The 25,646-nt window shown below is 37.7% G+C and overlaps 1 protein-coding gene and 1 pseudogene across 1 annotated transcript; one reads left to right on the forward strand and one right to left on the reverse strand.

Moving 5' to 3' along the window:
• The first annotated feature begins 13,064 nt into the window (after positions 1–13,064).
• LOC127130962 (uncharacterized) lies at positions 13,065–13,955 on the forward strand. Its single transcript, XM_051059912.1, has one exon. It carries the CDS (start codon positions 13,065–13,067, stop codon positions 13,953–13,955), a length of 891 nt encoding a protein of 296 aa, XP_050915869.1.
• A 772-nt stretch (positions 13,956–14,727) lies between these two features.
• LOC127130963 (glycolate oxidase-like) lies at positions 14,728–18,979 on the reverse strand (annotated as a pseudogene).
• Positions 18,980–25,646: the final 6,667 nt, after the last annotated feature.

Genomic DNA, 25,646 nt, shown 5'->3' on the forward strand with positions numbered 1-25,646 from the left:
GTGACCAAAACCGGCGAGTTCAGCATAAGGGTGAATCATCGGGTCCATATGGACATGTTCGTGGACCCGAGTCCGAAACCTTGAAACATCCTATAAAAGAAAGAACAAAAAACTTGACTAAGTTGGTATGTTAAAATAAAAGGGACCTCTATTAAAACAAATAACAAAAGAAAAAACCTTTTATAAGTTGTTATGTTCGCAATCGTTCCTCTATGCGTTTCGCCCATTGTGAGGATAGACATTTTGTCGGGAAAGAAAGCGGTTGGTGCAGATGAAACTACAAGAAGTTATTGCAGATGAAATTATAGAAGAAGTATTGTAGAAGAAGTAGTGAGAGTGATGGCGTGGAAGAAGTGTTTATGGTGTGGATGTATTTATAGGCAAATGAATGAGAGCATGAAACGTTGTGCTTGCATGGTGTCTCCAATTGAATTTGCACCCATGTACAACTTGTACATGGTGTCGTCATTCAAATTGGCGCCTCCATAGGGACATGCATGCAAGACCTAGGTCTGATTGCTTAGTTTCGAGGTCTGCATGCATGCTTTGACAAGGTGTCGCCAAATGGATTGGCGCCCATGTGCAAGGAATAAATGGGGGCACCAATTCAATTGGAGTGTGTGTCTACATGTCTGACATGTGGCTGTCCTCTCTCTTGCATGCTGAACATGTCACTTCTTAGTATCTTGCATGGTTGACACATCATTTCGGACTAGCTTGCATGTGCGACACATCACTTCGAACTAGCTAGCATGTGATACACATCTTTTCCCTATTTAAGTGTCTTACTATCAACATCCAAGACACATCACTCACATTCATCTGTAGCAAGAAAATAGTTTTCATCTGCACAATGTCATCTTCACCAAAATACAATTTCAATGTTCACTGCAACGGTGAAACATACGAGTCTGAGTTATATGGTTTTTATTTTCGAAACACTGATACCATTAGACTTACGATCAAGAGAAATGCAACATTCTTGCATTTGAAAAAAAGAATACAATCCTGTATAGGATCGGGTATTGTGTCAAAGATCACGTATCAAAATCCAATATTTTTTTAGAAAAGTCAATGCAAGTTTTTCCCGCTTAAGGTATGAGACAATGAAGATGTTGAATACATGTTTGTTAGTCATGAACATTCAGGTTGCAACTATATTGAGTTATACATTGCTCTTTAACCATGTATACCGTCTTAGCAGTCTCAAATAACCAGTCAGGATGAATCTGGTGAATTTGATCCACAATGGTCAGATGACGTCAACCCAGAAGCAGAAGCAGAAGTTGACGTCGTTGATGAAGAAGAAGAGGAGACCAAGATACAGGTTGATCAGATGTTGAACAACGACATTGAAGATGATGATCAACCACCACCAATATCTCATAGTCATGTCTACAATCCGCCTCAACATATGACAAATTTGGATCTACACGACGATGATACATCCAACAATGTTTTCTATAACCCGTATCCATAATCATAAGGCGAATTAAAGGTGGGAGACATGTTTCGTACCAAAGAAGAATGTGTGCGGGCTATCAAAAAATTCCACATGAAAAACTCTGCTGATTTTAGAGTGAAACGCACTGATTCAAGAAGGTACGTTATCGAATGTCGTAACATCCTTTGTAAGCTTCGGTTGGCTGTGTCTTACAAAAAGAAAAACGACTCTTGGGAGATCGCTTCAATAGACCCACCTCACAGTTGCATTACAACTAACGTTGAACAAAATCACCGTAAACTAAGCGTTGTATTGATTTGTCAAGACATTCTACCGTTGGTTAATAAATACCTATCAGTGAAGGTGAGTATAATTATATCCCATATCAAAACAACATATAATTGTACTCCATCTTACAAGAAAGTCTGGATTGCAAGGACAAAGGTTGTTGAACAGGTATTCGACAACTGGGAGGATTCATACAAAGAATTTCCACGGTTTTTATGGGCCCTTAAAACATATGTCCCAGGAACTGTGGCAATTATGGAGACATTGCCAGCAATAATGCCAGACGGAACCTGTGTTACAGGTAATAGAATCTTTCACCGTCTCTTTTGGGCGTTTGACCCATGCATCAAAGGTTTCGCATTCTGCAAACCTATTGTTCAAATTGATGGAACTTGGTTATACGACAAATACAAGGGTACTTTACTTATGGCGATTGCACAAGACGGCAACAACAATGTCTTTCCCATTGCCTTTGCTCTTGTTGAAGGTGAAACGGCTGGTGGATGGGGTTTCTTTCTTCGACATCTCAGAACGCATGTGGCTCCACAAGCCAATCTCGGTTTGATTTCTGATAGACATGCTACCATTGAGAGTGCCTACAACAACCATGACAACGGATAGCGTGATCCTCCTTCTACCCATGTCTATTGCATCAGACATATTGCACAAAACTTCATGCGTGCAATAAAAGATAAGAATCTTCGCAAGAAGGTGGTGAATGTTGTGTATGACCAAATTTAGCCTATGCTGTTAGACTAAATTTAGCCAATGTTGTTAGACTAAACAGAAGTTGGTGCGATTGTGGAAAATTCCAGGTCTTCCGCATTCCTTGCTCCCATGTCATTACAGCATGCGCTTATACTTGTCAAGATGCTTACAACCATTTATCTGATGTCTATAAGGCCGTCACCGTCATGAATGTATATAATCAAAGCTTCTCGGTACTACCAATGGAGGAATACTGGCCTCCATATGAAGGTGATATAGTTTGGCACAACGATGAGATGCGTAGAAAGAAAAAAGGAAGGCCAAACAACACACGTATCAGGACAGAAATGGATTCCATAGATAAAATGATAAGATTATGTAGTATCTATCGTCAACCAGGACACAACAAGAACAACTGTCCCAATCGAGGAACATCATTTGGGTCTTAAGCTTTTTGTAACATTGTATTTCTGAAACCTTCAATCATTATATATCATTAAGTTTTTGTTACAACGAGGTTCACAACAAACATCAGTACAAAATAAGCTATCTGAAAACATAAATATTTCTAACTGATTACAACAATCAAATTGATATCATCTCGACCGAATATCATTTCCCTAGCATCCTTATCAGTCTTCATTCGCACCCAACCAAATATACTATCGAGTCTCTCAATACTTCTAATTTTCCCCTTCTGGTATTTTCCCATCTAACCAACGAACCAGCTCCCTCTTCAGTTGATCGAACATAGTGATGTTCCAAAACAGCATCAGCATCTGAGGTTTGTCTCTCGCATAAATCATCTTTCTGTATCGGCGTATTTTGGGATTTTCCTTGAAAAATGAGTTATTTTTGTAAAAAATTCTAAAATTCAATTGGGAATTTGACTTTTTCAACCTAATTCAAATAATTATTTTTTAAAAGAAAAAAGAAAAAAAAAACAATAAGGTGCGGTGCAGCCTCTCACTTTCTCTTTCACGGAAAAGAATCTCTTCTTCTGCTACGCTCATTTTCTTTCTCTTCTCAAATTCGGAAGAAAAAAAATCTAACATACAACTTCGTTCTTTCTCAAACAAACAATACAACATATCTAAAATCACAACTTTCACTCTTCAAATGTCAACTAAATAAACAATAAAAAGGATTAATGTAAGAACGTTACCGGTGGCGGAAAAATGGGTGTGACGATTAGGATACGTGGCAGCGCGCGACTGGGGTTGTGACGGTGATGCGCGGTGTGCAGGGTGCGGCTGGGGTCACGGTGATGACGGTGTTCTGTCGTTGTGGCAGGTGTAATTCCGGCGAGAGGACTTGCAGAGTGGTTGATTTTCGGCAATGATTAAAATTCCAATTTTCTTCTTTTGTTCCTGTTTTTATTTTTCTTGTTGTGTATAGAGAGTTTGTAACGTTAAGTGATTTATCATTCACCAAAAAAAACAAATTTTGATGTATGATTTTTTTACTTTGTGGAAATTGATGTTTTCATCACCAAATTCATATTGAATTGTTGTTCTTCTTCTTTTTCTTTCTTTTTTTAGTTTGTGTTTGTGATTGATGTGAAGGTGTATGTGTAGTGTTGGTGTAAGGTTTGTGATGGATGTGAAGGTTGAATGTGTGTAGTTGAGATTTTGGATGAAGAAGAATCTTTTTTCTGTTATAGAGGTGGTGAGGATGATGTAGTGGTTAATGGAGTGTGAGCTAGATGGAGAATGATTATGAAAGTGATGATGGAAGAGTTGATTTAGTGGTGGTGATTTTTTTTTAGTCTTACCAACACGTGAGTGAGTGAGTTTGAGATTATGTTGAGTTTTGGTTAAACATAAACAAGTGGGAGAGAGGACTTTTGTGTGAGTTTTTCTTGATTTTTCTAGTGTGTCCTTGTATCAACAATGAAGACCTCTATTTGTATTCAAACACTAAGTCAAATTAAAAGGCAAACAAATCAAATTGGTAAATACAATTGGGAAAGAATCTGAATATTATTTGATCAGATATTTCCCATATTGGAAAAAAAATACCTACCCCAAATCGAAATTATATTTTTTATGTCATTTTATTATTCATTAAACAATAATAAAATATTTTTGAATTATAAAATAAACTAAAATGAATATATTTTTCTTTAAATTTTGGGATTTAAAATAAATACAAATAGAAATCAAAATTAAAGATAAAAGAAAAAAATTATTTTAATTATTACTTTTAAATAAAAATGCTATAACATTAAACATAATATATAAAGGATACAGAAGGAATTAAACCTGCGACCCTACACTTGACATCCTTGTCTAGATATCAACTGAGTTGATTTATATTTTTGTTTTTTTCTTTAAAACATTAAAAATAAAATATAATACATATAAGCGGACAAAATTTAGGGTACGACAACTGCCCCTATTTAATTACCTTCAATCCGAGGACATGAGTGACGATGGTCCTCATGTAATCGTGGTGGAAGATGATTAAATACGAAAGCATCCAAAAAAAAATCCATGAAAAAAATATGGAAGAAAACAAATTAGTCAAGATAGGGTAAAAGATCGTCACCTTTTCGAGGATTAGTGCTTAGATCGAACATACAGAGATCATCGCCAGAGATCGGTGGTTAGATCGAACATAAAGAGATAGGTGTTGGAGACCGGTGCTTAGATCAAGACATAAAAAGATCATCGTCGAAGATTGGTGCTTATATCAAGACATAAAGAGATTATCGCCGGAGATCGGTGCTTAGATCAAGACATAAAGAAATTGTCGCTGGAGACCGGCGCTTAGATCAAACATAAAGAGGTCGTCACCAAAGATCAGTGCTTAGATCAATACATAAAGAGGTCATTGTCGGAGATTAATGCTTAGATCAAGACATAAAGAGACCTTCATCGAAGATCGATGCTTAGATAAAGACATAGAGAGATCGTCGTTAGAGATTAGTGCTTAGATAAAACATAAAGAGATTGTCGCCTTCCCCGGGGTCGGTGCTTAGATCGAACATAAAGAGATCGTCATTGAAGACTGATGCTTAGATCAAACATAAAGAGACAATCTTTGTAGACTGGTGCTTAGATCAAACATAAAGAGATTGTCGTTGGAGAGTGGTGCTTAGATTGATTATAAATAGATCATCGCTAAAAATCAGTGCTTAGATCAAGACAAGTCGTCACTAACTCAAAAGTCGTTGCTTAGACTTAAGGACAAAGACATCATCTTTAATCTGAAGGTCGATGCTTAGATCTAAACAAGTCATTTCCAACTTGAAAGTCGATGCTTAGACTAAGACAAGTCGTCACCAACTCGAAAGTCGGTGCTTAGACTTAAGGATACACTTATCGTCTTCAACCTGAAGGTCGATGATTAGATAAAGGTAAAGAGATTTTTGGGGATATGAGAGGTCTACACCTACTCACGAGTTAGTATGAATCATTTAAGATGACCATCTATTGTGAGAGATTCCACAAAGGACTTACATGAGAGCGAGTTTGCTGGGGAACAACTTTCAAAAAGACTTTGTGGGTAAATTACTTATTGGGGAAACCAATAACCATTCCTGATTGGGGAATTGTAATGGTGTTATATGGGGATTGGACTTTTACAAGAGGTCACAAAGTTATGGCTTATGTTATGTATGCATGCTTTGTGTGGATGCATGATATGTTTTGAGTCGATGCCTTTGTTCATGCATGATATGCTTTGTGTTGATACATGTGTTATGTGACATGCATGAAATGAAATGCATAGTCAATGCATGTAATGGATTAATGGATTAATGGATTAATGGATGAGAGCCAATGGATATTGGGCTTCAAGGTAAGAATGTAAAGCAAGGCTTATTTTCTTTTGTTGAAAAGAGCCAAACTATATTAATATTTTAAGATGTGTGCGCCAAGCGAAGTTGTGGTGGTTAGATTTTTAAACGAGTAATGACTAAGAAATAGACATCATTAGGCATCCAAACGAGTACTGAACTTTGAAATTATTTGATTTTCAGACAAGTACCAATCTTTAGGACGAAGAAGATTCAATTTTTCAGACGGGTGTTGGATTTGCAAATCAAACTGCAAGACGGAAACTGGATTTGACTGCCATATAAGCACTAGACTAAATTAATTACCATATGAGAATTGGATTTGATAATGACGAGAGCTGGATATTTAACTGATTATCAAACGAGAACTGGATTTGACTACCAAATGACAACTGGACTTTAACTGATTACCAGACGAGAATTGGATTTGACTTCTAGACCAAAATTGGACTTTAATTGATTACCAGATGAGAACTGGATTTGACTATCATATGAGGACTGGACTTTGTTAACTCAAAATTTTTACGCCCATTTTAGAGTTACAAAATGGAAATCTCATGTGAAGATGTTTTCGACTGAATTTGATATTAGGGAGCTCTAGTCGAAAGTCCCTGGATGAGAAGGGTCAGTGTGCAGTTAGGACTTAGAAATGTTCTTTAATATTGTGAAGACGGTTTCGACTGGAGATTCAAAATTCAAATAAAGGAGGGAACTTTGTTCTTATCTGAAACTACTGAAGGTACATGTGGATCATAGTGAATAGTTGCATCCATGCAAAGTTCCATTTGTCTCAACGTGATTAAGGGGCCGCTGGAAACAGTTATTTCGATTAGTATAAATAGAAGGTCTTAGTGTTAGGATCAGTGTGTGTCAAAGTGTGTACAAAGTCTGTAAAATTTATCAAGTACCCGTGTGAAGAGGAACCCTAAATTAAAAAATGTACGTTTGTTTTACACCATTGTCAGTTACTTTGAAGTAATACAATTTATCTTAATTTTTTTCCAGAAATACTTCTTTATTCCAAATATTCTTCTTTGCTGTTAGTTATCGTCATTTCGTTTACAATCTTTCTCTTTAAGTTGTGTTAGTCTTTTATTGGCTAAGTAGTTTCACTTATTATTATCATCACAATACTGTCGAAGTATTAATTTTCACTAGAATTCACTTTAAACAATTATCACATGTCCTAGGATCAATCTGGTCGATCCTGTAAGTGACCAAATTTAGTAATTTGGAAGATCAACGGTTGTTTACCAATTTTCATGCTAAACAAATTGGCACGTCCAATGGGACTGTGCTAACATTTTTAGAAAATTGAAATTATTTTTATTCTGGTTATTCATTCACTTTCTCCTTTTTCGAAAGAATTCATTGTATGTTATTGAGGAGTGGTAAAGTAGCCACAACCAATGAACACAGACCAAGGGGAAATCCACTACGAGAATGGCGAATTTAAATGCGCCAGATAACCAAAATTCTCAAAATCCATCAACCAGCAATATACCTCTCTTTTCCTCTTCGATAGGAGCGAACACGGCCATAATGCACGTGTCTGAAATGGTTCAATATATAGCAAGTTCGATGCCAATGCATTCGATTCCCCATACAGAACCGATTTTAACTTACATTGGGCCTATGGGGCCTCCTCACACCCCTCACCAATTGGAAATGTTCTAAACAGGCCTTCGGTACCCCCTGGTTTCTCTATGCCATTTGGTGGTCGAGAACAACCGTATGGAATGCCAACTTCAGTGATGGCAAGTTTATATAATGTTGCTTCAACATTCTCAGAACCAGTAGTTAACATAAACTCCCGGTACAAGGGTATGGGGTTAACATGGGTCGAAACAACCAATCTTCAGGTTTGAGACACCAAACACAATTACCTAGCCTTACTAATAATTCCACAACAGTGTGGAGACAACATATGGACGAAAGCAACCATGAGATGGTCCAAATGCTTACCCAAACATTGAACACCTTATTGAATCATTTGATTCAAAATATGGCTCAGTCGAATCAACAGATGACAACGCAGGTGGCGCGAATGTCTGAATTCCTGGGTGTACCACAACCTTATCGACACCCTCCGAGGGATTGGGTAAAGGAAAACCAGGGGGCAACCTTCGAAGAAGACCCTACTATCAACCAGATCCCATAAAATCAACCGCAACCAAAGATGGTGAATCAGGATGTAGGAGTCGGACCCCCTAGGATCGAACCACAAATCCCCAGAGAAAGGGAGCCAAGGATAGTAATGGTAAATCATAACCAGAACGCCGATAATGTCATACGGAAGATTTGACATGATGATATGGCAGCAGATAATAATATAGCAACCATGGTTGAAAGGATTATGGCTCGAAATGGGGTAAACTTTGGCCTTCAAAGGCCAAATTATACATCACCTTTGTCGGAATATATCCTACAAACAGAAACACCCCATAGAACAAAAATCCCCAAATTCACTAAGTTTTCTAGGGATACTACTAAATCCACTGTTGAACATGTGGCTAGATATTTAATTGAGGCAGGAAACATTTCGAATAATGAAAGCCTTAGGATAAAGTTTTTCCTAAGTTCTCTCACAAATAATGTCTTCACGTGGTTCACCACCTTGCCATAAAGTTTGATTCATACTTGGAATCAGTTAGAGAGAATGTTCCATGAGCAGTTTTACATGGGACAAACAAAGATAAGTCTGAAGGAATTGGCTAGTATTAAATGAAAGTTTACTGAGCCAATTGATGACTATCTGAATAGGTTTCGATTACTCAAAGCTAGGTGTTTTACGCAAGTGTCAGAGCATGAACTGGTCTAAATGGCCGCTGTGGGGCTTTACTATTCTATTAGGAAGAAGTTAGATACCCAGTATTTAAGAGATATGGCCCAACTGGCTGATAGTGTTCAACGCTTGAAGGAAGAAAAGGCTAGAGCAAATAAGAATAAAAGAGTAGCCTATGTCGATTTCAACAATGATGACGAAGGATCCTGTAGTGGGTCTTTAGACTTCGACAAAAATGAAATCGACCTTGCTGAGTTGAAGCAAGGGCTACCTTACGCATGCAAGGTTTTGGCCCTGTCAAACGGAAAAAACCCTATTGAACCAGAAAAGAATGATAAAGTTCCTAAGAAAACTTATACTTTTGACATTACAAAATGTGATGAAATCTTCGACTTGTTAGTTAAGGATGGTCAAATAATAGTACCCCCGGGTGCTAAAGTGCCTCCTTTAAAACAAAGAAAGAAAATAAGGTTTTGCAAGTACCATAGTTTTTTGGGTCATAAAACATCTCAATATTTGCTTTTCAGGGATCTTGTGCAGAATGCCATCCAAGAAGGGAGACTCAAGTTTGGAGACAAACCTTGAAGCCAGATGAAGATCGACTTAGATCCTCTGCAAGTGGCCGATGCTCAATATACGAAGCCAGAGGAAGTGAACCTGGTCGAAGTCATTGATGATTTTGACATGATCGAAGTCACTAAGGACTTCATCAACAAACCTGTCATGGTTAGGATTTCTAAACGTCTTGATCAAGAATTCTTTAATGACTTCATTCAGGAAGCTATGGGAGATGCCACCAACAAGAGCGCCGATGTCTTCGACGCTGGAATCAATGAAGATTCCAACCTGATGATTGTCACCAAGGAAACCGCTGATGGTTTCGTGCAAATAGATAAGGCCACTGAGGGCCTTCAAATAGAATTCCAGAAGTTGGACATCACTAAAGATGTCAACATAGAGGTCAATATGGTCGACATATCCCATGAGACCTCCATGGAAGTTGATAATGAATATCGACAGGAAGAATATAATAAAATAGCCTTCCCCAAAGAGGACGAAATGTTGTCTGATTTCCTCCAGAGGTGCCAGAAGAAGCAATCAGAAGTTATGTTGTGCCCCTAGTGCAGTGTTGTGTTCGACAAAAAGGCAGCCCAAAACCTCGAGGGAGTAAGGAGGGCAAAACACCAAGGGGGTCACCATGTTTTTCAAGATCAACAGGATGTTCAGCCAATAAGGGCTTTCCACCCAAGGAGGTACTATGATCCAAGACGGCCGATGGTGAAACTTAGTGAAGCAAAACGAAAAGGTCCTGCTACTAAACCAATTCTATCAAACCTAACGTTGAAGATTCAAATGGGAAGTGGGTAAAACCAGTAGATGGCAGGAAACACATCCAAGGAAAATAGGAGAGCTTCGAAGTCGATAGAGGTTCGTCATTAGCTTATCGTAGGGAATTTCAGGCCGACCAAAAAACCTCCCATATCTTTGAAAATTATAAAGGGAAAAAACCCATTACGAGGTCTCATTGGAGAAGGGAGCAGAGGAGGAGGAAAGCACAGAGGGATGCTGGCGAAAAAGACAAAGTTGAGTCCAGCACCAATGTGCCTGCAAGGAAAAAGGAGGACTTAGGCTTCGACAAAGGAAAATTTAATACTCCAACAGAGGCAACTAGAGAAAAATATGATGGAATGGTTGTTGAAGACGAAATATTGACAGATAATTTCGACTCAGGATCAGAGGCTTCTTTTGATATTTTAGTCGATGTGGTGTCTGTGATGCCCAAGGAGTTCGACCGAATCACAGAGGTCGAAGATACCGACAACAATACAGAAAAAGAAATGGCTGCTCATAAGCCAATATGCTACTACGTGATGAATAATGGTTGCATCGAGGAGCAAAATTCCTTCTTCGAGAGACCCAACGAGGCTATGAAGAGTCATCTTAAGCCTCTCTTCATTACTGGGAAGATAGAAGATGTCCCTATTAATAAAATCTTAGTAGACTGCGGTGCAACCGTGAATTTGATTCCGCATCACATGCTGAGAAAAATTGGCAAGTACGACACCGATGTCAAACCTCACAATATGGTGCTTTCCAACTATTAGGGTAAAGTGGGTTCCATCCTTGGTGTTATCCAGGTCGAGTTAACCGTAGGAACGGTCATAAGATCCACAATGTTTATGATTGTGGAGATGAAGACCAACTATAATCTGTTACTTAGAAGGGAATGGATACATGGGGTCGGGGTTGTGTCATCCTCAATGCACCAACGAATCATCATATGGCGTCCAAATGGTATTATAGAGAATATAGAAGCAAACTAATGGTACTTCAAAACCCATATCAACCATACCGACAGACGCCAGTTCGACAAGCATTTGGCCAATATCGCTCCATGTGATTCGGCCGATTTTGCATTCACTCTTAATGACAATGCTTATTGTTCCCTATCGTTGCATCCTTACAATGGCTTCCGCTGGGACAAAGAAGTGGTGGTCGAAGACGACTTTGGGTACTTAGGAGCGTCAGGAATTGAACCCATAGGTTAGGGAGGCGAATTCAGTGTTGATGACTGAGTTCAAAGCGCTAAAAAGGATTTCGGCTTACATAGTCGAAAACAAGAAACAATCGGCCTTGGAGGCCAAAGTAAAAAGCATGGTTGTCAAAACCAGTAAAGATTCTCAATAAATAGGTCCTGGAAAGGACTTTGATCCAATGCCACCTGATAAGGTTCAAAACGAAGATCAAGGCCAGAGGCTCGACACTATCTATGATGATGAGCCTTTGGGTTTCGAGAAGGATCCGCTAGCAACAAATGTTAAAATGTTGGCTCAAGATCCACTTGAGGAAATATACTTGAGAGAGATATTGATAAAAATGCCAACTTACATTAGCGCCAATATCAATCCTCAACTTAAAGTCGAAGTAGTCCAGTTGTTGAAGGAGTTCAAAGACTGTTTCACGTGGGACTATGACAAGATACCTGGTTTGAGCAGAGATCTGGTCGAATTGAAGCTGTCAATCAAGCCTAGAAAGAAGCCTATCAAGCAGAACCCAAGGCGATTTGCACCTACAATAATCTCGAAGATCAAAGAGGAGGTTGAAAGGCTTTTTCGCTGTAACTTCATTCGTACAACCAGGTATGTCGATTGGTTAGCTAATATTGTGCCTGTTATTAAAAAGAATGGTACTTTGAGGGTTTACATAGACTTTAGAGATTTAAATACTGCAACCCCAAAGGATGAATATTCGATGTTGGTGGCAGAAATGTTAGTCGATTCCGCTGCAGGCCATGAGTATCTTAGCATGCTCGATGGATATTCTAGATATAATCAAATATTTATTGCGGAAGAGAATGTCCCAAAAACAACATTTCGATGCCCTAGAGCCTTAGGCACCTACAAATTGGTGGTAATGCCTTTTGGTTTGAAAAATGTTAGGGCAACCTACTAGAGAGCAATGAATTTGATCTTCCATGATTTCATAGAGACTTTTATGCAAATTTACATAGATGATATTGTCATTAAGTCTGTATTAGGGAAGAGTCATATAGACCATCTCCGACGGTCATTCGAAAGGATGAGAAGACATGGTCTAAAAATGAATCCTCTCAAATGCGCTTTTTGTGTGCAGGCAGAGGATTTCTTAGGCTTTGTGGTCCACAAAAAAGGAATTGAGATAAACCAAAATAAGACCAAGGCTATAATGGAGGAGAAAGTGCCATCAACAAAGAAAGAATTGTAGTCACTACTGGGCAAGACCAATTTTCTGAGGATATTCATCTCAAACCTTAGTGGAAAGATGCAAGCTTTTTCGCTATTACTTCGACTAAACAAGGAAGGATTCGAATGGGGGTAGGATCAACAAGAAACATTCGATAAAATACTTGAGTCATCCACCAATCCTGACACCGCCTTGTAGAAATAGGAGTATGAGATTGTATATATCTACATCAGACAACACTTTAGGGAGCATGTTGGCTCAAGAGGATGATAATGGTGTCGAAAGAGCCATTTACTACCTCAATAGGGTCTTAAATGACAAAAACTAGGTATAACATAGTTGAAAACTTGTGTTTATGCTTATATTTCTTTTGTACAAAGTTAAAGCATTATATAAAACTTGTTGATGTTTATGTTTCATCTCATTCCGACATCATCAAACATATGTTGTCCAAACCAATTTTGCACATTCGAATTGGAAAGTGGGCATTAGCGTTAACTGAATATTCCTTAACGTATATGCCATTAAAGTATGTTAAGGGACAGGTGGTGGCAGATTTTATAGTCGATCACTCCATAGTTGCGAATGCACTGGACTATATCGAATTAGAACCTTGGAAGTTGTACTCCGATGGGTCTAGTCACAAAGATGGAAGAAGCATATGGGTTTTAATTATTTCTCCTAATAAAATTCCAACAAAACTCAAGTATAAAGTGGAGGGCCTTTGCTTGAACAATGAAGCTGAATATGAAGCCCTCATAGTTGGACTTGAAATATTGTTGGAATTGGGGGCAACTCGAGTCGAAATAATGGGTTACTCAGAGTTAGTTATAAAACAGATCACAAAAGAATACAAATGTATTAAGAAGAATTTAATTATGTACTTCGTAATAGTCAGTCGATTGCTAAAAAGATTCGAGATGGCTAAAATTCGACATATACCTCAATTGGAAAATCAAGTGGCTAATGATTTGGCTCAAATTGCATCTGGGTACAAAATTTCAAAAGAAAAACTACAAAAAGTCATCGAATTCAGAGGAAAAGTTGTATCAACCAGATTAGCCCCATCAGACTTAGAAAAGACAAAGTTGGGATATGCTGATGAAGAAAACTTCGAAATATTGGCAATAGACAATCTGACAGATAGAGATTGGAGGAAACCAATAGTGGAATATCTACAGAATCCAACGACGTCTTCTGATTGAAAACTAGGTATCGAGCATTAAGTTATTCTCTTTTGAGATTAGAGTTTTTCAAGAAGTCTCCTGAGGGAGTTTTTCTTAAGTGCCTTAGTGAGTCAGAGGCATATTTAGCCCTTTCGACTGTCCATAGTGGGGCATGTGGGGCACATTAAATTGGCCATAAGATGAAATGGCTCTTATTTCTCCAAGGGATGTATTGGCCTACCATGTTGAAAGATTGCATCGAATTTACAAAAGGATGCCAAGACTATCAGGTACACACATGCATACAACATGTCCCTGCGAGCGAATTGCACTTTATAATCAAAACTTGGCCATTTAGAGATTGGGCTTTGCATCTAATTGGGGAAATCCGACCACCATCATCTAAGAATCAGAGGTATGTTCTGGTGGGCATTGATTATTTTACAAAATGGATCGAAGCTATACATTTGATTGTATCATACTTTGTTTTTCATTATTTACTAACTAAAATACCAAAAATATGTCTATGTATATCTTTGTTTCTTTTATAGGTAGTGTGTCATCCAACAATGCCTCATCAAGATCACATCTAGGATTTGAGACCCTTAATGCAAGGAGATCAATCAAGATATGGTTCACATTGGTTCTAGACATAATATGTGGATCCCCATGATCTTCATTTATCATTTTGATCAAGAATTCATCAAGAGTTTGAAGCTTGTTTGCCTTGGAAGCCCTAATTCATCTGGGTATCTTGTGTGACTTCCTCAACAAGTTTCTTCATAATTTTATCAAATATATCAATGTATACTTAATCACATATAATCTTGTGCATATATGATCCTCCATGAGCCTGATAGATCAAGAGAACTTCAAGTTTGCAAGTTGGTTCATGGTAGTTGACCAGAGAAAGTCAACTAGTCAAAACTGGGGTTCACTAGACCCTATCTCCTACAATTTTTATCATATGAAAATGACTATAAGAGAAACGTTACTACTTATGACATTAAAAACAACTTTTATGTTGAGGTTAAGAGCTAGTTTTGCTTGGAAAGTCATTTTTTTTGTGAAAGATTATTAGTCATTTTGTTTGAACCCTAGTTAGAAGGTCAACTTCCAAGGACCATAACTTGCTCAATTTTTATGATATGAAGGACATCCAAGTTTCATGATCAAATTAAAGATGTCTTATCTAACTTTTATTCTTTTAGAAACTTCAAATTTAACTTGCAAAGGCATGTTCCAAGAGGAAACATTATAGGTCATTTTGGGTCATTACCATTGAATAAGAGATTTTCCTCAACTTCTAAAATGCATAACTCCTTCACGCAAAATCCAAATGAGGTCAAATTTGTGACAAAATTGAATAGGTTTGAAATATATAAAACTCTAATGAAGGAACTTGTTCCATTTGAATCCCATGTCAAAAGTTATTCAAGGTGGAAGAAGTGAACATTTGACTTGGTACTTAGAAATATTTCAATTATGTTTGATTTCCCAAACTTCAAATGGAAAAGTGATCAACATGAAAGTTGTTCCCCTTGATCTTAACTTTCCAAAAAGTCTAAAATCAATTCATTTGGACAAGGATTGAATGACTTGCACATGTCTTTCCTTCAAGGTTCCATTTGGATGAATCTCATTACTATTTCGCAATTCCAAATGCATGGCTTCATGTCACCCTTTCAGCATCACTCATGACCAACTTTGGACCTTTTTACATAACTTCATGGGCCTATCACACGCTCATGCTGAAGGAGAGTTGCGATCCAAAACGCAGCGGAAATTAAAATTTTCTCCTTTAGAGATCCTTACGAATGGTCATGATCAGTGATAGAATATTTACCTCTTGTGACGATTGAAACCTTTGGTGCAGATCTCTTGTGACGATCAAAACCTTTGATGCAGATCCACGGAGCGATCACGAACGTTGAACGATGACAACGTCTCTACTCAGTCCACATGAACGGATTCCTTCAATCTCAGTGCTAGCTGGTACGAATGAAGGCTTTGAGTGTGTGTGTGTGTGTGTGTGTGTGTGTGTGTGTGTGTGTGTGTGAGAGAGAGAGAGAGAGAGAGAGAGAGAGAGAGAAAACGAAAATAATGCAACCGCAAAAAATGCTTCTGCACAAGGGTTCTATTTATAGAACCACTTGTGTGGGCTTCAAGCTAAAAAGCCCACTTAAGTGCATTTTGGCCCATATCTTATAATATGCCCAAAATCACTTAAGCCCATGGTACCTTACCATATTTCGTATTCTACTCAAGTACACCGTACCTTACGACACTACAACAAACAAGACCTTAGACAGCGCTTTTTTTAGCCTTAGACAGCGCTTTAAAGCGCTGTCTAAACCTCCACTGCTAAAGGTTTAGACAGCGCTTTTTTAAATCTTAAAAGTGCTGTCTAAGCCCCCCCCCCCCTTAGACAGCGCTTTGGCCAAAAGCTCTTTATAAGACCCTCTTATTTTAAATTTTTTAGGTATACCTTAGACAGCGCTTTTGAAAAGCGCTGTCTAAGCCCCACCCCCTTAGACAGCGCTTTGGCCAAAAGCGCTTTCTAAGACCCTCCTATTTTAATTTTTTTAGGTATACCTTAGACAGCGCTTTTCAAAAAGCGTTGTCTAAGCCCCCCCCTTAGACAGCGCTTTTGCCTAAAGCGCTTTCTAATCCCCCCCTTAGACAGCGCTTTTTACAAAAGCGCTGTCTAAGGTATACGAAAATTTTTGAAGCTTTTGTTTTAAACCACATTTTTTCCAGGTTTATAAACCAGAATTTCTACCTGTTTTCAACCAGATTTTGACAGACAATTATCACATTTTATATATGCCATTTTGGCCTTTTTTCTACCAATTTTTGGCTAACAAATATATATATATACCAATTCAAACCAATTTTGCCTTAAATGTATCAAAATATATACAAATTTATGTACACATTTACAAGTCATAACATATACTACAAATGTACACATTAATTACACAAATTTATGAACAAACATTGAGCTTTATCATGAATTGACACCACTCCTCTTTGATTTCGTCCACTTGATCCTTTGTATAAAATAGTTAGATCAAATTAAGAATGTAACAACTTCCATGAATATATGTCATATAATTGTATATTACCTCTTTTCTTGAAACATCTCTGTATACTGTTGAGGCGCTAGCCTCTCTTTCTCTCCTCAATGCATCAAGCTCAGCTTGCATGGCTTCCAATCTTGCATGAAGCTCCCGATTACTAGGAGCCCATTAGGTTCTATAGAACGTATCTCTTTGATAAGTTTACCATCTTGAGCCGTAAGTACTCCCTTCACTAAAATGGGCAATGGGGTGATTGTTTGAAGCCATTTTACATCCTGTTACAAGTTTTTTCATAGTAGTTATTGTGACTTCCACATTCAATGTCACATATATGTAAAAGATCTATATATCATAGTATCACCTTCCAGGTGAGTGATTGGTCATATAGACCATTAGTCACAGAGATGAGACCACCATTGTCTTTAATCTGCAAGGTTATATCCAATTTCTCAAATAGTTATAGCAAAAGTAACAACATTAAGATGACAATAACAAAAGAAGAAAAATCATCTAATTTAAAATCTCTGTAATGATCACACACCTTATACAACTTTTCAAGATCCATGACTTCAAAGTTCTTCATTCTCAGATATGATGGCAGTATAAATCTGTAAAAATCTCCAATAAACAAACCAGGAATATATATGTTTTTTAAATCTCCAGTACAAACTTCTAATAGTGTTTATCTTAATCTGATTACAAACTCCGCGTGTTCCATGCACCAGTATCTTAGTACTATTTTTTAAATATAAGACTTATCAATTCAAATGAAATTTCGCAATGATTATCAACCTATTTTTTATGTCAGCCTCTCTACGACCAATGACCGGAGAGTCTGCAGTAAGGAGAATTGCCTTGAAACCAGCCTTTTCAGCTCTTCTCACAAGCTGAGTAACCATATTTCAGTCTTTAAGCAGCTGGGAAAAGAAAATAACAAACAAATTAGATTATACCACTAATAAATTGAAAAGTTAGATAATCAAGTTAGTAATTGTTTGAATGTAGCAAAGATTATATCATACATCAAAAGCAGATTCCTGGTTTAAACTAAGTTGCTTGGAAATGTTTTGAGGAGGAGACAAGTGACACCCACACACATCATAGAAAATATAATAAAGAAGAGACGAAATGAAGAGAATATACTCACATAGAGTTGGAGGAAGCGAATTCCAGGTCCTGTTGAAACAATCTCCTCAATGCTGGAAGTAGCCCATGAGGATAGTGTCTGTCACAAAATTATCAAAATGAATATCTCAAATATTAAATACTCCCTCCGTAACAAAATATATATAAAAATACAGGTATTTCCTTCCAAATCTGGGCCAATTATACTTTTTTTTTGCTAGAGCAGAGAATTAATAAATATGGTTGAAATCAAACCATGATGGTGCCAGCTGTTGATGCTGCTCTAGCAGTAGCGTATTCTCCTACACACAAAAAATGCATAATTTGTTTTAATTTACAAGTATTTCTATATTGTACGAAAACAATAAACTTCAATGTCAAACACATGAAGAATCAAGAGCTTCTTCTGCATTAACAAAAAGTACATACAACAATGAGCTTAATGTAACGGAAAAATGAGTACCTTCAGGGTGAGCCATCTTTTGCGCGGATGTAGGAGCAATCATGATAGGCATTGATATTTTGAAGCCTAAGACAGTTGTTGTCAAATCTATCTTGCTTACATCGATAAGAATACGTGGTCTGAACCTGTTGTTGGTAAACATAGATATTGAAATAAGGGATTCAGCAAAAGAGAAGATGAAAATGAAATAAAACAAGTTAGTAGATTACATAATCCTTGAGAATGCATTCCGATTCTCTTTCAAAGTCCACTCATCCTCTGCCCCTGACGCAAAGTAATCATAAATCATCTTTGGCAACTTTTCCTTTGCAATTGCTTCATACTCGCTCACATTTGTTATATTCACCATCTTCTTAATAATAGTCAAGTTACTTTATTATGTTATGTCTACAATATCTTCTGAAAGTGAGATTAAAATGAATAATTACTCAATAACATCAATCTAAACCAGGTAAGAAAAAGAATGAAATTAACACAAATGATTCACTGCCGTGACCCCTTCCGGCCTCTGTTTTCCGGTCACCACCGCCCGGGCACCACTTTTGCCGCCTATTCCGGTGAACCACCCCACCATCAGAAGCCACTTTTCCGATCCTGTAGAATGAAATTAACGTAAATGTAAGATGAATAGGAGAGAGAACCTGTAGTTTGGGATGCTGAAGTAAGGAACAAGTTGGAACTAATCAGGAGAATGGAGAAAATAAGATATGATAAAAAAAGAGTCAATGAAGTCTCAGAAGGAGACAGTGACCGTAGCTAGCATACGAGAGTTTGTGACCCAAATACCACCCAGCTGTAATAGAAATTCCAAAGTACCAACTCTTCAAAAAATATTTTCATGATGTCACTTTTTTTTTTAATGGATTTTTTAATTGATAACGAATCACCAGAAATCTTCTGAACTATAGGATCTCCTTCGTCCTTATCCTTCCGCAACGGCATCATCCTCATAATAACCTACACAACACATACAAATACAAAATAAGAAACCGGATAATAAATTAACAAGATCTAAAAACCCTAAATGGATGAGAAAAACCTTGACGCCGGAATCGGTAGTTGCCGGGAGTGAATTTTCGGCGGCGATGGTGTCGAGAGCAAGTTTGCGTTTGAGAGGGTTGGAAGAAGGAGGTCTTGGTGGTAACGGACTCTTGGATTTGACATGGGAGGGGGAGTAAGGGACGATGATGTTGTGATCTGAAGGAGGATCGTTTTCTTTGGAGGGTTTGTGTTTGCAAGAAGAGGGTCTGGTTTTGGCGGAGCTGCTAGGGCTTGATGAAGATGGAAGCTCTGCTGTGTCCCTCGCTATTGGGTTTCTTGGAAGCATGAAGTGCTTTCCAAAAGCGCTTTCTAAACCCCCACCTTAGACAGCGCTTTTGGTTTTAATTTTTTTTTTAATTGAAAGACTTTAAACAGCGCTTTCTCAAAAGCGCTGACTAAGGTCTATATTTAAAAGCGCTTTCTAAAAGCGCTGTCTAAGGGGGGGTCTTAGACAGCGCTTTCTAAAAGCGCTGTCTAAGACCCCCCCTTAGACAGCGCTTTCATTATTTTTTTAGAACATTTTCCGTGTTTTATTTTTATTTTAACCTTAGACAGCGCTTTCTTTTAAAAGCCCTGTCTAAGATGCGCTGTTAAAAAACCTTTTTGGCGTAGTGCGATGTTCTATAATTCACTTAAAGGCACCGTACCTTACGGTATTCCTTAGTTACTCTATCTCTCATCAATCCGTCCTTTGTGTGTGACCCTGTAGGTTTTCGTGACGTTGGCAATTATATTAAATCACGCATTTAACATAATAAACAGTGAGCGGTATCTAGCAACACATCACTGCTACCCAAGACACGAAAATGTCATGTGATCTGACAATTCCTTCTGTGATAATACTTATGTGTATAATTACCCTTTTACCCTTATGTCTATATTGAACACAAGGCATAGACCGTGTCATCCTTGTCCAGTTCAATATTGGGCCCATAGACATTTATCCTGTTATGCAGGATGGGCAAATTCCATCTAGGTCACTCATGTCCCTCAGCATGCTTCGTGGAGTACCCATCAACTGTCTTTATGGTTATCCAGTTACGGACAATGTTTGATCAGCAATAAAGCACTCGACTCTACATCTAGGGTCCATAGTGGTTTCAGGTCGAAGAGTGGTATACACCATTATCACCATGAGAATAACTTATGACACTTTGCATAACTTTCTATATAGTATTCTCATAGCGGGTCAATCCAGTATAAATATTACTCCTAATATTCATACCTATGTTTAAGACTTGATAACTCTTTATCCATGATCCATGAGATGTGATCATCAGTCTACAAACATAATAGTCTTAATGCTTTAATGTTATCCCACTTCACACTAAAGCTCGACTACGGATACTTTAAGAATAGTGTCCTTATGTTTAACGTGATCTCATGATTAAGTCATACTTGATACATTAAACAGACTAGCTTATCTAGGGACTTTATTAAACAAACGTAATAAAGAAAAAGCCTTTTATTATTCGATACAAGTACCAAAAGTATTGGCCTCTAGGGCTTACACCAACACATGCATCCATGCAAGTGAGATTTTCTATTTTTGGCATTTGAATGGAAGTGTGTGGAAATCAATTGCCTAACCTATAAATACATTGCCTCATGCTCAAAATTATGGACACCTTGCCCAAGCTTTGATCCTGCAACCCTACCATTCACCATTAGAGGAAAAACTTGAAGGTTTTCAATTGAAAATCGAGTTTCAATTTCACTTCTATTTTGAAGTTGAAACTCCAAGAATCCAAGCCATTCTTTGATCCAATTCACTTCCTACAAGCTTCTGAAGTCAAGCCAAGGCCAATTGGAAGCAAGATTCAAGCTCCTTGAAGGTGATTTTTCAGAAACGTTGTCTCTTCGATTCTCTCTCAATTCTTCACCATTCTCTTTGATTTTTGGTTAGTTGAAGTCCTACCAATGTAGGCAACAAGATTGAGTTGCTTTGAGATTAAATCGAAGCAACTCAGTTCATGATCCTCAAAATTTAAATCACTGTTTCTTTCAATATGCTTGGAATTGGAGAAAATTGAGGCCAGATTCGAGCTCATGAGCATTTTTCCTTTAAATCCATGTCCTTGTTTTTCATTTTAGTGAAGGTTGATGGTGGACTAGTCCGGTGAGGTTCACCGGAGAAGAAGACCGAAGCCCTAACTCTAGTGGTGTGGTGGCACCCTCCCATCCCTTTGATCATGTTTAAACGTTTTTATCTGATCCCTTGTTTTTGCATACCATCCCTATGACGCGTTGATTGAGGTGTATGGTGTGAAGCGCGCGCGTGGCCATCAGATCTGCCACCTCAATTAATGAGGGAAATCTGATGACCCTTATTTTTTTGCTTTTTATTTTAATTTCTGAATTTCTTTTAATTGCTTCTATTTTATTTAATTAATAGAAATTTCATTTTTAGTCCAAAAAATATGGGACTTTCACCAAAAATATTTAAATATTTTTCTCTTTCATATTCTGAATTAAAATTATTTTTTGGATTAATTTTGATATTTTTCATGAATTAAATGTTTTTGTGTATATTTTTAATTGTTTAAAAATACTTATGACTTTTTAAAAATAGTGAATTTTTTTGTCTAAGGTCCTTTGACCTAGGATAAATCTTTTGGCCATTTATTTGGTGTTTTGAATGGATTTTAAGTTTTGACCAAATAAAAATGTATTTTAATTCATTTTTAAATTGATTTCTAATTGACAAAATGTTTAAAAATATTGTTGAGCCATTTTTATGGTCTTGTGATGTTTGACTTTCTGTTTGGGCATTGGTTAAGGTTGATTTGACTTTTGTTGGATCAAAACCATTGGATTTAGGGGGTTGGTGAAATATACATTTCATCTCCCAAAATGAATGAATGGTTTTGATTTGATGAAATTCCTCCCATGACCAATTTGTGTTTCTATCTTCCCCTCCCTCTTCATCTCCATCCCTATCCTTCCCCATTCCCTCATTTGATCAATGAAATCTCTAATATCTAAAGGCTAATTAATTCATCAATGACCTTTGTGTCAGATGAATCAATACAAGTATGACAAGATAGGTCCCTCCCTCTTGATATTTTCTTTTAGTGTGTGGTATGTTTTAGGAGTTTGGTTCTCCATACCAAATTTCTAACATGCATTTGTTGGTGTAAGCCCTAGAGGCCAATACTTTTGGTACTTGTATCGAATTGTTTATTAATAATAAAAGGATTTTTCTTTATTGTGTTTGTTTAATAAAGTCCCTGGAATAGATAGTCCGTTTAATGTATCAAGTGTGACTTAATCATGAGAGCACATTAAACATAAGGACACTATTCTTAAAGTATCCGTAGTCGAGCTTTATCGTGAAGTGGGATAACATTAAAGCATGAAGACTATTATGTTTATAGACTGATGATCACATCTCATGGATCATGGATAAGGAGTTATCAAGTCTCAAACATAGGTATGAATATTAAGAGTAATATTTATACGGGATTGACCCGCTATGAGAATACTATATAGAATGTTATGCAAAGTGTCATAAGTTATTCTCATGGTGATAATGGTGTATACCACCCTTCGACCTGAAACCACTATGGACCCTAGATGTAGAGTCAAGTGTTTTATTGCTGATCAAACGTTGTCCGTAACTGGATGACCATAAAGATAGTTGATGGGTACTCCACGACGCATGCTAAGGGACATGAGTGACCTAGATGGGATTTGCTCATCCTGCGTAACAAGATAAATGTCTATGGGCCCAATATTGAACTGGACAAGGATGACACGGTCTATGCCTTGTGTTCAATATAGACATAAGGGCAAAAGGGTAATTATACACATAATTATTATCACAAAACGATTTATCATATCACATGACATTTTCATGTCTTGGGTAGTAGTGATGTGTTGCTAGATACCGCTTGTAATACCCCAAAATTTACCCTTCATTTTTCCTGAAAAAAAAAAACGAAAAAAAAAAAAAACGAAAAAAAAAAAACGAAAAAAAAATAATAATAATAATTTAATTAATTAATTAATTAATTAATTAATTAATTAATTAATTAATTAATTAATAAAAATAAATAAATAAAATATAACAAATTATTTTGGACTTGGGTCTCCCTCATTTGAGCCCATTACCCACGAAAATCAGTCTATAAATACTGAAGTTTCAGTAGAGGAAAACACACTTGGAGTTACACTGGGAGATTCACTGGAGAAAGAAGGAAGAGAAGCAAAACACTCTGAGGTTTCCTTGGAACAGAACCCTGAGGAAAAAGATAGTGAGAGAGAAGCCAACAGAGTTCAGAGCAGCCTCCAAACCCTGAAGGGAACTCAACTTGTAAACCTCACGGGCGCAACTCAATTTCAATCAAGCTCTCCAATCAGGTTTGCCCTATATCCATCATCTTTATGCCTTTTATTTGAATTCTCTAAATGTATGAGGTATTATGGGTGAATTTGATACCTTTTTGTGAGCCTTTTGTGAATTTTGATGGAATTATTCATGTGGTTACATTTTGATTTAGGGGCAACTCTGGGTTACCCTATTTTGTTTATTCTAACCTGTCTTGTGTTTCCATGGCATTGTTTTCTCTTGATTTCATCCTACTACTCTAACCCTTTGTCGAGTTTTGTGAGGGCTCACATGGCTTTCGCAGAGACACTCGCGTGGTTTCCCACTTTATTTGTGGGATACCCCCTGGAGTTTGATTCTGATTATTCGTGTTGACTGATTTCCTTTGACGGTCCAGCTGGAGACATTTCAGGGTTTCTTGCCCCTTTAACTGCTATAGCTTCGGATCTTTATCCGTGTGGTAATTTTTTCCCTTTCTCATACTTTATCGCTTTCTTAGCTGGAAGACCTCGATAGGAGGCAATGTTTGAGCCCCTTGGTGGCATTTTACTTTGAGATACATGTTTTGTGTTTTGTATTCATATCCCTGCAGGTAGCGCGGTTCCTTCGTCAAGGACTGCCTTTTTGCCCTCGAGCATCCCAAACCCTAAAACCCAAAGCAACACGTTTACTCCTTCTACTACAGGCGAGTAAGTCTCCAAAGGTCGAGCATCCGGTAGATTGCGTAGTAACGTTGTTCGCCCAAAACCCAATCCATAACCCCGTAGTTAGCCGAACTACGGCTTGCTCTGATTCTCATTCCAGATGAGATACGTAGGCATAAGACGCGATGTCTTAGCGAGCACACATCCCCCCAACCCATAGGTCAGCCGAGCTACGAAGACTCTGATTCTCATATTCAGATGAGATACGTATGCAGTGGATGCGACATCCGCGCGAGTCATTTCTCTTAACCTTTTTAGTAAATAAACACGTTAGGTAAACCCACACCCTTTAGACAAAAACTACAAAAGTGGATCCCGTAGAGTACTATGGATGCGTAGGGGTGCTAATACCTTCCCTTCGCATAACCGACTCCCGAACCCAAGATTTGGTTGCGAGACCCCGTCTTGTCCTTTCCTTTTTCAGGTTTACTTCGAGCGTTTCCTTTCCCTCCCTTGGGATGAATAACGCACGGTGGCGACTCTTCTGTCATTCTCTTTCGCCGGTTGTTTTTTTCGCGCACTGTATTTTTCAGGTTGCGACAGCTGGCGACTCTGCTGGGGACTTTAAGAAGTTGACCTCTTGCTGGTCCATCTTCCCTAAGCGAGTCCCTCCTAGCTTTTGTAGTTTGTTTGTTTATTGGGTGTTCATGCTTTTGTACAGTTATTTATTTACCTGCTTTACCTTATTACATTGTGTACATATCATTGTTGTATCTGTTTCTGTTGGCTGGCTGCTTGGTGATCTTTGTGAGATGAGTTCTATACCCGAACTCGAGTGCACTTAAGATAGGAGAATGGCATAGTCCTGTCAACTTGTGTGGAGTATTCCTTAGCGAGTTGACTTGCAAGCCCATTCACTTGGTGGAGGTCATGTTGAGATCAATAATGTCACATAAGTAAGTTGTGGTTAGACATTACTTGTTCCAATATAGACCTAAGAAGCCAAGGACCTTAGTTTACCTAACCCATCTTGGCCTATTCGTA

The sequence above is a fragment of the Lathyrus oleraceus genome, chromosome 3 (assembly GCF_024323335.1).
Source record: "Lathyrus oleraceus cultivar Zhongwan6 chromosome 3, CAAS_Psat_ZW6_1.0, whole genome shotgun sequence".
Lineage (NCBI taxonomy): Eukaryota > Viridiplantae > Streptophyta > Magnoliopsida > Fabales > Fabaceae > Lathyrus > Lathyrus oleraceus.

What these genes read in the sequence shown, in the direction of transcription:
- LOC127130962 (XM_051059912.1), top strand. Translation starts at nt 13,065, where the DNA reads ATGACAAAAACTAGGTATAACATAGTTGAAAACTTGTGTTTATGCTTA.